Here is a 16667-nt window from a genome sequence, read left to right as displayed (position 1 = left end):
TCTAAACAGATAGTGGTGGGGATTGTGGTTTCTTTTGCATGACTGGAACAACAGGTTAGAAAAAGAATATAATTTAAATATAAGCATTATGTTCCTGCCTTACCATTCCAGTATGTTCCTGGCAAACTCCCAATGTTGTGCTCTGATGGATTCATGCATTTTCCACTCTGAAATTGTAATTTTGGTTTGCAGGCGGTACATTCATCATAGTCTGGTCCAGTACATGTGTCACATGTTCTGTAACAGGTATCACATTCTCTATCCTCATTATCAGCATAGAATCCATGATCACAGTCACTAACACACACTCCATCTGTGAAGATAAAAAACATACAGTAAATTGTAGCAGTAGCAGCATTGATACAATTCATCGTTTAGCAGGCAGAGACTTATTTATTATTATCCCTTCCGAACATCTTACCTACCTGCATGTTATAGTCGGTAGAGAGGAATTTTGGCGCGGCCTCAGGACCTAAGCCCATTTAATGGGCAGCAGGTGTTAACTGTATCTTACAGCTGACACCTTGCTCCAATGGCCGGGATCGAAGATAACTCTGATCATGGTCGTTTGGCCACTTAAATGCTGTGGTTATTAGCGCCACAGCATCTAAGTCATTAGACAGAGGAGGGCCCACTCTGTCACCCCATGTCTTCCATCTTAGCCCTCCTATAATACAAGAACACTCAGAGCATAATACACTGCAATACATAAGTATTGCAGTATATTGTACAAGCGATCGTATGGTTAAGTCCCTTCGTGGTTTAGAAGATGTTTTAAAAAGTTTTTAATAATACACACTCCTCAACATTGAAATTGCAACATCAAGAAGGAAAAGTTTTGGAATTGTGGAAATCACAGGATCGATAGACATGTTAAAAAAATGTATATATATATTTCAAACATCTTGATTTATTCAGTATCGAGTACGAGCGCCACGTGCAGATATACGCGCACTTCTACGCCTTGGCATGCTATCAATGAGGTAATTAATGGTTGTCGGAGGAATGTTATGTCACGCTGAATACACTTGAGCACGCAAATCATGAAGATTGGCTGCTGGCAGCTCCCTTTACAATTGCCGACAAATGATGTCCCAGATGTGCTGGATGGGAGACGCATCCAAAGATGCTGCAGGGATTATATAATTCAAAAAATATATATATTTTAAAAACTGGATATTTTTTTGGAAAGTGCTGCTCAATGAGAAGAAAAGGCAGATAAGTGCTGGTAAGCTGATTTATTTGAGCAACATAGGATGGGCAACGCGTTTCAACGCAGGACATGCGTCTTCGTCAGGCCGAGAAATAGGTATAATAGAACAGCAAGACATACAGTTTAAATACACAAAGGGGGTAGGGGAGGGGTTAAAAAAACCGCCAAAACACATAGCAATCAAGCAGGTAAATAAAAATAGGTGTGACAGACGTCATTAGGTTAATTGGCAAAATTGTAAAAACATTGGGTACATAAGAAAATACATACAGAGATACACATGTAGGTATATATGTATTTCTGCTGTTATTACCTTTTACATTAAGCTGTACCTGCCAGTACTAGCTTTTATGGTTCATCTTGCACCAGTTGGCGCTGTGTATATTTTTATCGCTTCAGATATCAAAGATGCTGCAGGACATGGTAGCACCTTTAGGGTATGTTCACACAACCTATTTTTGGGCGTTTTTTGGGCCGTAAGCGCCCGAAAAACAGCTGAAAAATTGGAAGCAGAACGCCTCCAAACATCTACCCATTGATTTTAATAGGAAAAATGTGTTCTGTTCCGACAGAGCGTTTTTCGATGCTTTTTTTACACGTAAAAAAATGGCCGCAAAAAAGAAGTGCAGGACACTTCTTGGGACGTTTTTGGAGCCGTTTTCCATAGACTCTATTGAAAAAAGCTCCAAAAACGCAGCGTTTTTTGCAGCGTTTTTTTACGGCCGTTTTTGGAGCTTTTTTCAATAGAGTCTATGGAAAACGGCTCCAAAAACGTCCCAAGAAGTGTCCTGCACATCTTTTTTGCGGCCGTTTTTTAACGCGTAAAAAAAGCCGCAAAAAACGCTCTGTCGGAACACAACGCCATTTTCCCATTGAAATCAATGGGCAGTTGTTTGGAGGCGTTCTGCTTCAGATTTTTCGGCCGTTTTTCGGTCGTTTACGGCCCGAAAAATGCCCGAAAATAGGCCATGTGAACATACCCTTAGGCTACGCAGGCTGCTCACAGTGGCACAAGCAACATGTGCCATGTTGTTGTCGTAGCGTCCATGGTCGCGGACCGTCGGGTTTATTCACCCCTCGGCGGCCGCAGCCATGGATCTGTGAGCGCTGGCTCGCATCTCCTTCCCAGGAGACGCCAGCACTCACTTCCGCTCCGGTCCACTGTGTCCTGAAGGGTGCGCACGCACGCTCGTGCCTGGCCTTAAAGGGCCAGAGTGCGCCTATGGGAAATCATCATCATCAACTGCCCGTGATTTCCTGGACTATAAGAAGGGCCCTGCCCCTTTACTAATTTCCTGAGCGTTGTTAGTATTTCCATGAAGTCTTGCAAATGGTCCCTTAGTGTTATCCTGTTCCAGTTGTTTCCCGTGCACTGTTACTTGTATCCTGTATCCCGTGCTGTGTCCTTGTTCCTGAGCCTGTTAGTGTTGGAGTCGTGTCCTATTGTCTCTGCCAAATCCAGTGTCTTATGCCACCTCCAGTTTCTTCTGCCACGTCTATAGTATCATCTGCCACGTCCAGTATTATCGTCACGTCTGGCTCAACCTGTTGTCATCCGCCACGTGCTTGGCCAAATGCCTCCCCGCTACGGCGGTGCGGCCTAGTGGGTCCACATACCCACAGACCGTGACAGTACACTCAGGCCATGGACCCCGCTGATCAACCTGAGACCTTGACGACACAAGCCATGCTGGCAGAAATGCAAGACCAACTCCTGTCGGTGAACGCCATTGCACATCGGCTGGTTGCTCAAGCCATAGTCATCACCGCACCTATTCCTGCTGTTCCTCCTGCTACACCTCCTGTCTGTACCAGTGCCGATCCCCTATGCTTCCTGCCACTACCTCCTCGCTATGACTGAGACACGAGGGCCTGCAGGGGATTTCTGAATCAGTGCCAGATCCACTTCAGACCACATGCCAGTGCCTTCTCTTCTGATGACGCCAGGATCGCCTTCATAATCTCTCACCTTACTGGCAAAGCCCTGACATGGGCAAATCCTCTGTGGGAACATCAGAGACCAGAGAACCTGGGAGAGTTTCTTCTGCTGCTGCATCCCTGCTGACCCCACACCACGGAGACCTCTCCTTGGGCGAGTATGCCATCTAGTTCCGTACCCTGACTGCTGAACTAACCTGGAACAACGAGGCTTTGGTGGCCACATTCTGGCAGGGACTGTCTTCTGGGATTAAAGGCGAGCTGGCCACTCGTGATCTGCCACCTACTCTGGATGATCTCTCCCTACTAGCCACCCGGGTTGACATGAGGATCCTGGAGCGTTCCCAAGAGGTTCTCCGGGAGAGAGGATTTCCTAGGCTGGCTTCTATTTTCCAGCAATCCCTACTGTCCTCTTCAGTCGTCCCACCAGAGGAGCCTATGCAGATGGACTGAGCCAAATTGTCTACCCAGGAGAGACAATGCAGACGTACTTCAGGACTTTGTCTGAATTGCGGCCTCGGAGGCCATGTTGTGCGTTTGTGTCCCCAGAGGCCAGAGAGACCCCAGTGCCTAGGAGTGGTTGGAGAGACAACCCTAGGCAGAACGGTACCAAATAAAGAATTAAATTCCAAGCTGACCATTCCTGTGACCATAATATCTGGCGAGAAGACGCATCGGGTTTCTGCCTATCTGCACTTCGGGTCCGCGGCAATCTTCATCCAAAGGGATCTAGTGGATCATCTCCAGTTGCCCACAGTTCCCCTGGAGACATCTTTAGCTGTTGCCTCGGTGAATGGACTGCCTCTGCCCGATCCGATTGTATCTAAGACCAAGCCGCTGAAGCTCCAAGTTGGAGCCCTTCATTCGGAACTAATTTTGTTTCTTGTTTTGCCCAAAGCCATCAATCCTGTTCTTCTGGGCCTGCCTTGGCATCGACTACATGCCCCAGTCCTGAACTGGAATTCCACAGAGGTTCTCCAATGGGGTTCCAAATGCCTCAGTCGCTGTCTCTTGCAGAGCCATCCTGTCCAGCCTCCTCTGCCTCATTCATTGGCAGGATTACCCCCTCATTTTTCTCAGTTTGCGGATGTCTTCAGCAAGAGGGAGGCTGAGACGCTGCCTCCACATCGGACTTATGACAGCCCCATTGAACTGGTTCCAAATGCTTCTCTTCCCCGTCGACGGGTATATACTCTCTCCTTGCCAGAGACTCTATCCATGTCGGCCTATATCAATGAGAATTTGGAGAGGGGTTTCATATGAAAGTCTTCCTCAGCGGCCGGGGCCGGGTTCTTCTTCATTAAAAAGAAAGACGGATCTCTTTGACCCTGCATTGACTACCGTGGCCTCAACCAGATCACGGTCAAGAACAAATACCCGTTTCCACTTATATCCAAATTGTTTGACTGTATACGAGGAGCCAGGATTTTTTTAAAATTAGACTTGCGTGGGGCTTATAATTTAATCCGAATCCGTCAAGGGGACGAGTGGAAGATGGGGTTCAACACCTGAGACGGGCACTACGAATACCTGGTGATGTCCTTCAGACTGTGTAACGCTCTTCCAGGAATTCGTCAATGATATCTTTCCGAGATCTCCTCTATGTCTGTGTTGTAGTCTATCTCGATGATATTTTGATTTTCTCCCCAGATCCGACGACTCATCAGAGGCATGTCCGTCAGGTTCTACTGCAATTAAGGGAGAATGATTTATATGCCAAGCTGGAGAAGTGCGTCTTTGAAAATAATTCTCTGCCCTTCCTGGGCTACATCATCTCGTATCAAGGTCTCAAGATGGATCCTGAGAAAGTAAAGTCTGTTCTGGAATGGCCACGTCCTCAAGCCGCAGCCATGGATCTGTGAGCGCTGGCTCGCATCTCCTTCCCAGGAGACGCCAGCACTCGCTTCCACTCCGGTCCGCTGTGTCCCGTAGGGTGCGCGCGCACGCTCGTGCCCATCCTTAAAGGGCCAGCGCGCGCACATGGGAAATCATCATCAACTAGCCCATGATTTCCTGGACTATAAGAAGGGCCCTGCCCCTTTGCTCAAATGCCTGAGCGTTGTTAGTATTACCATGTCAGTCTTGCAAATGGTCCCTTAGTGTTATCCTGTTCCCGTTGTTTCCCGTGCCCTGTTACCTGTATCCTGTTTCCTGTGCTGTGTCCTTGTTCCTGAGCCTGTTAGTGTTTGAGTCGTGTCCTAATGCCTCTGCCACGTCCAGTGTCTTCTGCCACGTCCAGTGTTATCCGCCACGCCTGGCACAACCTGCTGTCATCCGCCACGTCTGGCGTAACCTGCTGCACCCACCCACCTCCATCCATGCTAACGCCTCGGCCACTGTCTGGACTATTCAGGTACCCTAGTGCGGGACTTTGTATTGCATGGGTGCTCTGTTCTTTGGCCAGCTGCCTCCCCGCTACGGCGGTGCAGCCTAGTGGGTCCACACACCCACAGTGTCAGTTGTCTTGTTGTAAAACAGCTTCTGGGACACTTTGGACGCCAAATCAATGTAATGCCGAGCTGTTAGTGTACCTAAAATCAAGACTAGAAGGTTCCGGCTATCATACATTATGCCACCCCCACCATAATTCCGGGAGTAGGATTGGTGTGACGTTCCCTTCTGAAGTCCTCTTCATGGCATTGCCCATGTGGTCTCCAGACCAATCTCTATAATTGCATCCGAGACAAAATCGGGACACCTCACTGAAGGGGATAGACCTCCAGTCCAGCCTCAATTGCCGTCTTGCTGTGCACCATGATAACCTTTGAGAGCGGTGGCGTGTGGTCAATGGAACACCTGTAGCTGTACGTCTTGCTTGTAGCCCAATTTTGTGCAAATGCCTTCCGATGGTTTGTGTCGACACTGGTTTCCGCCCTAGGCTTGGGAGGTAACGTCCGACTTCACTTGCAGTAAAGAATGGCTCACTACGCGCCATTCTTCCAATCAGATGATCGGTCCGTGCAGAGGTTCGCCTCTGACCACCTCTTACTGTCATTCTCATTCATTGTTGTTCTCCCAACCTCTGGGACACGCAACGTTGAACAGTGCTGACATCTCGGCCTAGGTGCATAGCGATCTGCTGCAGTGATAAACCAGTTCAAGGTTTCTGTTCCTCTTAGTTTGCGTCAAGTGGCGATAACTGGTACGTCAACGAACAGGAGGCATCGCACAATCATCCCACAACACTTGATCCAATTTTTTAGGTTTCATGTGGCTAAAAAACTGTTCTGTCAATCCGGCTTTTATGCCCCCCACATGCCACAGATTGGAGCTAGGTGCTTGAAAATTTAATCATTTGCAGATCTTAGTGAAATCTGCTACTTCCTTGATATGCATAACCTTAAGGCTTGCCCTTCTTGGTGTTGTAATTTCAATGTTGAGGAGTGTGTGTATATAAGGCTGGGTTCACACGAGCACATTAACGTCCGTAATGGACGGACGTATTTTCGGCCGGAAGTCCCGGACCGAACTCAGTGCAGGGAGCCGGGCTCCTATCATCATAGTTATGTACGATGCTAGGAGTCCCTGCCTCTCTGCAGGACAACTGTCCCGTACTGTAATCATGTTTTCAGTATGGGACAGTAGTTCCACTATATATACATTAAAAGTGGGAAAAAAAAACGTCCAATTTGTTACAAAATATAATTGGTATTGCTGCGTCTGTAACGATTTAAACTATTAGCGTATAATATTATTTAAAAAAAATAAAAATTCAATAAAAATCAATCAAAAAGTCCTATGTACCCCAAAAGGGTACCAATAAAAACTACAGCTCGTCCCACAAAAACAAGCCCTCACACAGCTCCATTGACAAAAAAATTAAAAAAGTTATGACTTTTAGAATATGGCGACACAAAACAAGTTTCTATTAACCAAGTGCTTTTATTTTGTAAAAGTAGTAAGACATAAATAAAACAAAATAAATTTGGTATCGCTGTAATCATACTAACCCACAGAATAAAGTTAACACCAGACGGTGGTGTTTTCTCCATTCCCCTCACACACAAATTTTTTATTTTTAAATTTAAAGGTACATTAAATGGTGCCATTAAAAAATACAACTTGTCCCGCAAAAAACAAGCCATCATACGGCTGTACAGACAGAAAAATAGTTATGACACTTGGACGGGGGAGAGTGAAAAACTAAAGCTGGCTGCAGCGGAAAGGGGTTAAGAGGGCATAATTTTTGATTGTATCATGATTGGGCAACAGTCTTTGGGCAGCACGGTGGCTCAGAGGTTGGCATTGTTGCCTTGCTGCACTGGGGTTCTGGGTTTTAATGCAACTGAGGACAACATCTACATGGAGTTTATATGTTATCCGTGTGTTTGTGTGGGTTTCCTCTTTATACTCTGTTTTCGGAGTTTGTGAGAAGAAACCAAACAAATAGATTTAATGACTTCCTATGATATTGGCGTGTGTGTGTCTGAGAAAAGGATGTTAGATTGTGAGCCCCATTGGAGAGAGAGACTGAGGTGCATGGTGACAATCTCTGTACATCGCTGTGGAAATGTTGGCGCTATGTAAGCAATGATAAATAAATATTACTTATTCGTATAGAAGATATAGTACAACATAAGCTTCAACATACTGTGTAATCATGAAGAACTATCTCATGATCAGACAACAGACATAATGTAGAATACTGTCTTATGATATGACACCAGCAGTGATTCATATAATGTCAGTGATTGCTTACAACCAGGTGTCATGTTGTGGTGATGGTGCTGAAGTTACCTTTGAGATAGAAGCCTTCCTCACAATATACGCACTCATCTTCAGTACAACTGAGACATGAAGGTTCACATGGATAGCAGCTCATTACTGCGTCTCTGCTGTATGTGTTATCTGGACAGGCCGCGTAGCAGAAATTCTCGAAACTGCACAGAAACATTTTGGGGTTATCCATGAAAGACTAGTTCAACAATACGACAAAAGTGAGGTTAAAAAACATTTAGGAAGTGACACTTGACTTATTCTATTTCCAACACTTTTTTCAGCAACGTGACAATGATACCAAGTGCTTAAAGACAACTGTTTCACCTGTCCTTTGCACCGGTTTGGATAAATCTCCCCTAATATATTAGAAAACTGCATAACATTTTATTAAACAGGAATTAAGCTTTATCTACATAAAATTAGAGTTTATTTATTTGAGGGATCACCACTTTTAACAGTTATCTACATGAAACTAGAAGTTATCCAACAAATAATATTGTTTAGTTAACCCCTTAATGACCGGGCCATTTTGCACGTTGATGACCAAGGATTATTTTTTGTTTTTTCACGGTCGCATTCCAAGAGTCGTAACTTTTTTTTTATTCCGTCGACATAGCCGTATAAGGGCTTGTTTTTTGCGGGACGAGTTGTATTTTGTAATTCTACCATTTTTAGATGCTTATAATATATCGATTAACTTTTATTAACTTTATTTTAGGAGAGTATTGAAAATAAGCAGCTGTTGCAGCATTAATTTTCACGTTACAAATTTACGCCGTTTACTATGCAGCGTAAATAACATGTTCACTTTATTCTATGGGTCGGCACGATTACGGGGATACCAAATATGTAAAGGTTTTATATGTTTTTTCTACGTTTGCACAATAAAAAGCCTTTTAGAAAAAAATTACTTGTTTTTGCATCGCCGCATTCCAAAAGCCGTAACGTTTTCATTTTTCCGTCAATGTGGCCGTATGGGGGCTTGATTTTTGCGGGACATTGTGTAGTTTTCATTAGTACTATTTTGGGGTACATAGGACTTATAGATTAATTTTTATTACATTTTTTATGGGGGGAATGGGAGAAAAGAGCTAATTTTGCCGTTGTTTTTTGCGTTTTTTTTGGACGCCGTTCATCCGGCAGTTTAATTAATGTGTTCATTTTATTGGTCAAGTTGTTACGATCGCGGGGATACCATATATGTGTATGTGTGATTTGTTTTAACACTTTTACTAAATAAAACCACTTTTTGGGCAAAAAAAGTAGTTTTATTTGATTTTCACTGTAATAATTATTATTTTTTTCACCAACTTTATTTAACTGATTGCCATTTTTTTTTTTAGTCCCACCAGGGGACTTCACTATGCGATCTGTTGATCGCATATATAATGATTTGGTATACTTAGTATATCAATGCATTATTGCCTGTCAGTGTAAAACTGACAGGCAATCTGTTAGGTCATGCCTCCGACATCGCCTAACAGGCAGATGCTGAAGGCAGACCTGGGGGTCTTTGTTAGACCCCCGCTGCCATGGAAACCCGACGGCGACCCGCGATTTTTATGGGGGCGCCGATGGGGTGACAGAGGGAGCTCCCTCCCTCTGTCAAACACATTAGATGCCGCTGTCACTATTGACAGCGGCATTTAATGGGTTAAACTGCCGGAATCGGAGCGCGCTTCGATTCCGGCAGTTGCAGCAGAAGCCAGGCTGAGTATAACAGCCGTGCTCCTGCCGCTGATCGCGTGTGTACACTGGCAGTACCCGCGCCATCACAGGACGGATATATCCGTCCTCCTGCGCGAACTAGCAGCTGCAGAGGACGGATATATACGTCCTTCGGCGTTAAGAGGTTAAATAAAACCCCTAATTCTAAATTTTTTGGGAATTGACACTAATTTAATTTTTTTAAAGCGCCACCTAATGTTTTAGTGCTCCCCTCTATAATATGTTTACATTACTAAGTGATTACCAAATGTACAGAGCTGTGTATGGTAAACAATAGAGGGGCAAGGTGCTCACCAGAGCGCCGTGACCCCTTCAATCAGCTGATTAGTGGGGGTTCCAGGAGTCGGACCGCCACCAATCTGATATTGATGACTTATCCTAAGAATAGGCCATTAATATCGATGTCCTGGAGAACCCCTTTAATGCAAACATGCCCACAGCATGGGCTAGTGTTCTTTTTATATGCTGCCCTGATTCAACAATTCTTCAATAATGCATACAGTTTTTTCTTTACATTTCTGAAATTATCTTCACTGCTTCCTGTAAATAAAAATATGCGCACATTATTAATTAAAGGGTAAACTTACATATAATAACTGGCAAAACAGGAAGAACACAGGTCAGGATCATCTAGAATAAAAAGAGATAAATTACAATATCTACGAAGATTTGTTACTTGTCTAACTGCAGCTAATGTGGAGAATATTCTGTAACTTGCCAGGTAAAAACCTTTTAAATCCAGATTATGAATTGAGATTAATGACCGTGCATTATTATTCCATTCTAGTATTCAGTGTAGTAAAAAAAAAAAAAAGACATAAATTGGATATGTAGGAAAGGTGAAGGCCAATGCCCAGTGCATAATGTGTAAAATAAATGAACATAGAACAGTCTATCTACTCTCAGCTGAGGTCTCGAAGACATGGACCAAATGAAAATGATTTACCCATAATTGTTATGGTCAAAGACCTATCTATAAATGCCTTGGTTTCAATTATATGGGAATAATGCAGAAAGGTGAAGAAAGGTAGTAAACAGGCCGACACAGACTTTATCTGTATTCAACTTATTCAGTCCGAAAATACCAGACGTGTACAACACTTCAAATAAGGAGCCCAGGCTGCAAGTGTCATTCTGTCAGAAGGGTCTTCATTAGACCAATGCTTCAGATCAAGCAAATTAAGGAGCTGAAAGCGACTAAGATCATAATTAGAGATGAGCGAACTTATGAAAAGTTCGGTTCGGCTGGTTCGCCGAATTTCACGAAAAAGTTCGATTCGGACCGAACTAGTTCTGACCGAACCTGTAGTTTACGTGCGCCGAGCATGGTACTGTCCAGGGTGCTGAAAGAGTTAATGGGCTGCACTAAGTCTTTCAGCAACCTTGACAATTCCATGCTCGGCGCGCGGAAAATACAATTTTAATGTAATAAAAAAAAAATAATAAATACGTTCATACTTACATTCCTCCTGTCCGGCCTCCAGCGATGACGTTTCATCCATGTCGCCGCTCGCTGCAGCCAATCACAGGCTGTAGTGGCGGTCACGCACGTCACGTGACCGCCTCTGCAGCCAATCACAGGCTGCCGCGGCCTCTGCAGCCAATCACAGGCTGCCGCGGCCTCTGCAGCCAATCACAGGCTGCCGCGGCCTCTGCAGCCAATCACAGGCTGCAGCGGCCTCTGCAGCCAATCACACGCTCCTCTCCTGAAATATTCTGTGCTGCTGTGAACTCTGCTCTTACCATTACGTAGCTCTCAGTCTGTTACCTCTCCTCCACTCCTGTCCTCAATAACACATGGTTGGCAAGTCACCACCCCGCACAAGATCCGCACGCTCATCTCCTGAAATACTCTGTGCTGCCTTAAACTCTGTGGACAGGTCAGGATCCTGTTTCTTTTAAATGCTGCTGGGGAACCCGCTCGATCCACTATATAAGGCTGCGCCTCCATCCTCTTCTGCCCCAGTCACTTATTCCCAAGCACTGTAGCGCAGCCTTATATAGTGGATCGAGCGGGTTCCCCAGCAGCATTTAAAAGAAACAGGATCCTGACCTGTCCACAGAGTTTAAAGCAGCACAGAGTATTTCAGGAGATGAGCCCAGCCGGGCACGGCCGGCCACAGGCAGCCGGTCGTTTTTCCCAGCCGTGCTCCCATTATAAAGTATAGGAGCACGGCCCGTAAAATACAAAAATAGAACATGTTCTATCTTTTTAACGGCACGGGCACCTTCCCGTGAGAAAACGGGAAGGCACCCGTGGCTAACAGAAGTCTATGGGCCCGCTATTGCGGGTCGTAATTACGACCCGTAATAACGGGTGTTTTTACGGTCGTGTGCATGAAGCCCCGTAATGACGGGTGGCTACATGTGTGCACCCGTCATTACGGCAGCGTTGCTAGGCGACGTCGGTAAATAGTCACTGTCCAGGGTGCTGAAAGAGTTAACTGATCGGCAGTAACTGTTTCAGCACCCTGGACAGTGAATTCCGATCAGAATATACATCAACCTGCAAAAAAAAAAAAGACGTTCATACTTACCGAGAACTTTCTGCTTCCTCCAGTCCGGTCTCCCGGCCGTTGCCTTGGTGACGCGTCCCTCTCGACATCTGGCCTGACATTCCTGGATGACGTTACAGCCCATGTGACCGCTGCAGCCAATCACAGGCTGCCGCGGCCTCTGCAGCCAACCACTGGCTGCAGCGGCCTCTGCAGCCAATCACAGGCTGCCGCGTCAGGAAAGAAGGTCGGACTGGAGGAAGAAGAGGGACTCGTCACCAAGACAATGACCGGGTACGTATGAAATGCTTTTTATTTTATTTTTAATCAGCAGCCTCTTTTCTCTATCAGTGATTAATAGAGACAAGTGGCTGCCGATTTGTATAATATTTTTGACTGAGTTCGGTCAAAACATGTTCGACCGAACCCGGTGAAGTTCGGATTCACTGCGAACCGAACTTTTCCCGATGTTCGGACCGAAACTGGGTTCGGTTGTCCCGGTTCGCTCATCTCTAATCATAATGATAGAAAAATGCCTTTTCATTATTAAACATATCCATTTATTAAATCACAAAGATTTACACAGTACAGAGCAGAGAAGTGTTACAAAAAAATCTGTACAGTGTCCCCCTATGGGGAAAGAGCAAAGCATGGCAGGCATATAAAGCACATACAGTATAACATTTTCATAGTGGTACAGTTGGATAATAAGTAGCCTTACTCGACATAATGTTTCAAGGAGGCTATCACAAAAAAGATATCACTGAGAAATATAGAAAGCAAATATCGGGTTAGAAGGGCAAATGGAAAAATCAATTTTACAGGTTACTGGTAGGTCAGATGTAAATGTAAGAGACACAAGACTGATATTTAAGGGATAATTCCTGCATTTAGTTTTTTGAGTATATGCCGATTTTTATAGGATTATTCCATACATAATTTGTAGGAGCTCCATATGCTATAATCTGGTAAAAGAAGTATGTCAGCAGTTTTCATCCCCCCAAATCGCTATAATTAGGTATTGTGGAAACATACCTATGTCTATGGTCTTACATGACTGTAAAAAAGTTGTTTTATTCACCTACGTAATGAGCTCTAACCCCTCCCCATCTTCTACCCTCTGAAGTGGACTGGCGTACGACGCAGAAGTAGAGCCGTCAGTCAACTACATAGAGGAGGGAATAGTAAGGGGTTAGAGCTCATAATACAAATCATTTCCCAATTCGGCGAAACTTACAAGCTAATTTGCATATGGCACGTGGGAGAATAAAACTACATTTTTACAGTTATGCAAGAACTAAGATCGTCGACATAGGTATTTTTCCACAGCTTTTCACTATACCTAACTAGCGGTGTCAGCAATTTTGGAGGGTGGAAACTGCTGGCAGACTCCCTTTAAATAGCCCAATGCAGCCATTCTTCAGCCCAGCTGCTGAAAAGTTTAAACTGCTAGGCTACAAGGTTGAATAAACCAGGTATCCTTTGGCCTCGGGGGCCTGTGCCTTTAAGAAGGGGGGTGGTTATTGGTGGCCCTCTGCCCTATTGGTCAAGGGGTCTCTAAGGGTTGATCCCTTGCTGCTTTATATAGGTGCCTGGTGGCAGCCTCTTTCTCTTTGGCGCCTACCCATCAAGCTGAGAACTTCAGACCCCAGAGAAAAACCAATAGCTGACCAAGCCTTGATGGCCCTTTTACAGGAAAAAGTGCAGAGAGATTGCACTGCTCTCTTCTATGCTTGTAGGTACTCCTGTGCCACCGCTTATGGCAAATTCTGCTGCCGCTCGATCGTCTCGTTGAAAAGGCTGAGTCCCCCCCTCTCTCGTTGGCGCGGTCTTGATAAGCCATGCACTCGTTCCCACTGCCATCAATGAGACTGGACAGGTTAATAGTTCTAAGAATGAATCTGCAGTCATGCCGTCCCTTAAGTTACCTGGTAGATTAGAAGGGTGGTTTGGGGGGAAGATGACTGCCCCTCTCCCCACAAGTTATTCATCCACATAATATGCCAGCATGTGATGTTTCAATTGTCCAGCCCCTACTCACAAGTAGGCCTACTGTTATTTAAAAATTTTGTTTCAAAGGAACTTTGGTGAATTTTTGGCATAAAAGAAGTAGCACAATTTGCTACAAAGACATCCCAGACAGGGGGAATGCAATGGTCAAATATATTGTCCTCAAACAGAGAGGACCAGTACAGTAAATAAAAAAACAGATGGGTGAGCAATCAGGGACAGCCACACGTGTTATTGAACAATGTAACAGTGATGAGGAGTTTTTAAAAAAAATTTTCCTGGAACTTCTCAGGCACTCCTTGAGCCACCCGTTGGCACGAGATTTCGTGGGGCGCAGCATGTCCTGTGAAGGTGGATCCTCGCAACATAGTGGATTGCAGTCTACCGATTATAGGTCAGATGACTCCGGAGATTATAGGCAAAGCTGCTGTATTGGCTCTCACAGGGAGTCTCGCTCCAGAGGATGCCATCAGTCTCGCCGACATTCCCCTAGCAAGAGAGGTTAAAGGAGACGTTCCTGAAGCTCCTGCAGAAAGAGTTTGAAGTCCCATTCATCATCTTGTTTAGTAAACAGTGGCTACAGTCGTAACAATAGACGCCATAAGGAAGAAGGCGGATATCCAGGTCTGAACGTCGCACCATTTAGGATGCCTCGGTGGTTCCTCCCACAGTAGCTATGTGTGCTGCTCTGCAGCCTTCACGCCCGCTTCCCGTGACTACAGCTGTTCATCCTTCAAACAGTTAGTTGTCTTCTTCTTAGGCATGGGATCCATCTGCTAATAGTAGCGGAGATGTAGTGTCTGGCAGGAGCAGGGCTGTCGCCTACTGAACTTGTTACGCATTCATGTCGCATATGGGTTGTGACGGTAGCGGATGCGGCTGGTATGTCAGAAATTGATGTCAAGAAATCTGACAGTTTTCACCGTTATATTAGGCCGATTTTACTGACTTGCAGAAGTTTTCTACTCCACAGTTTTCTTATGTGTTTTTTTCTTTTGTTCTTCAGGTCTGAGAAAAGGAAGAGACTATGATCCAGCGCTTGTGCGTAAATAAAAGGAATCAAAGTTCCAATTTTATTGAAAATCGAGTTAAAACTATAAATTCAAAGTGCTGAAGGGTGTATCGCAATTATATTTCACCTACGCGTTTCAGACACGTGCAGTGTCCTTCATCATGGCAAAGTCTACAAACGGTGAGCTGGAGGATTCCCCCCCCCCTCTCTTGTCACATACGGTCTTCTTGTTTGTTCAGGTCTGCCCAGGCCTAAGGTTTGGCTGATAGGTCATTCATACATGTATTTGGCGGCTTAACGTGATTCAGTCCACCCAGGTGGTGTCAATTTAGTATTCAACAACGCTGATCTCTAACGGATAGGGGTTAGGGGTCTTCATTATTTGCCAGTCCTCCCAAAAGTGGTAGAAGTTAGCAAAGTGACCCATGCACCGGCCAATTTAGTTATACATGCCGGTGGTAACGACATGGGTTGGGTTCAGCTTGCCGAACATATATTAGTAGAATGTTTTGATTTATATAGTTTTTATATTTTCTTTCCTGTTGGTTATTGTTTGCTTGGAAGTAGTCTTCAGGGGTCTTTGGAGCAGTGCTAGGAACCATGCTGCTATTGAGAGAGCTAGGCGCATGTTTAGGTAGACAATTGTAGCCTTATGCTGCACGACAGGGTCCATTTGAACAACATAGGTCTGGACATCTTCCTGTCCGGCTTGCAGCATGCCATCAAAAGGGCTCTTTTCCTGTTTTCGGGGATGGGGGATCGGAGCTCGTTGTAGGCTTACACCCAGCTCCTGTGGCATATGGCAGGATCCTATCCCCCTTTTGAAAGTTGTCGAAGTGAATCGCACTTGTCAATTGTCGAATCAACAAACACATGCCCACCGCGACTGCAATGGCACAGGCATTCGTGGTGATAAGTTTGTCTACAAGATATTTGGGCAAGGTACTACATATGTCTCATTAAAGCTGTGGCCGACCCCCAGTTTACCCACATTTAAGTGTTTGTCATTGTTATTATTATTATTATTATTAATAACCCCTTCCCCCTGCTTGCATTCTGGGCCCTAATGTCCAAGCCATTTTTTACATTTTTCCATTGTCACATTCGAAGAGCTATAACTTTTTTATTTTTGCGTCGGCATAGCTGTATAAGGTCTTGTTTTTTGCGGGACGACTTGCAGTTTTTATTGGTACCATTTGAGAGTAGATGTGACTTTTTGATCACTTTTTATCACATTTTTTTAAAGTCAGGATTAACAGAAAACAGCAATTTTTCCATTGTTTTTTTATTTTATTTTTTACGGCATTCACAGTGCGGGTTAAATAATGTAACAGCTTTATAGTCGGGGTCGTTACGGACGCAGCGATACCAAATATGTGTAACTTTTTTGCTTTATTGTAGTTTTTTTAATAGTAAAGCATTTTGTAAGGGGAAAAAGTTGGTTTTTCATTTTTTTATTTTTCACTTTTTTTTAAATTAACTTTATTAAACTTTTTTTACTTTTATACTAGTCCCACTAGGGGACTTCACTATCCTCCGATCGCTATTATAA

At 44.5% G+C, this 16667-nt stretch overlaps 1 protein-coding gene and 1 long non-coding RNA gene across 3 annotated transcripts in view; one reads left to right on the top strand and one right to left on the bottom strand.

Moving 5' to 3' along the window:
• Positions 1-16667, bottom strand: part of PCSK5 (proprotein convertase subtilisin/kexin type 5) — a 448720-nt gene that overhangs the window by 47720 nt on the left and 384333 nt on the right. The window contains exons 25-27 of the mRNA XM_075828207.1: positions 10186-10228; positions 7889-8031; positions 104-313 (exon numbers count right to left, since the gene is read on the bottom strand). Coding sequence (XP_075684322.1) covers positions 104-313; positions 7889-8031; positions 10186-10228 — 396 coding nt within the window. The remainder of the gene's footprint in view (positions 1-103; positions 314-7888; positions 8032-10185; positions 10229-16667) is intronic.
• LOC142652564 (uncharacterized) overlaps positions 1-16667 on the top strand; it is a 77070-nt gene that overhangs the window by 58699 nt on the left and 1704 nt on the right. For both annotated transcript variants that reach the window (XR_012847868.1, XR_012847867.1), the window contains exon 4: positions 15110-15295. This is a non-coding gene — a long non-coding RNA (uncharacterized LOC142652564). The remainder of the gene's footprint in view (positions 1-15109; positions 15296-16667) is intronic.

The sequence above is a fragment of the Rhinoderma darwinii genome, chromosome 1 (genome assembly GCF_050947455.1).
Source record: "Rhinoderma darwinii isolate aRhiDar2 chromosome 1, aRhiDar2.hap1, whole genome shotgun sequence".
Lineage (NCBI taxonomy): Eukaryota > Metazoa > Chordata > Amphibia > Anura > Rhinodermatidae > Rhinoderma > Rhinoderma darwinii.
The sequence above is the reverse complement of the archived record's forward strand: the minus strand, read 5'-3'. Positions and strand labels throughout refer to the sequence as shown.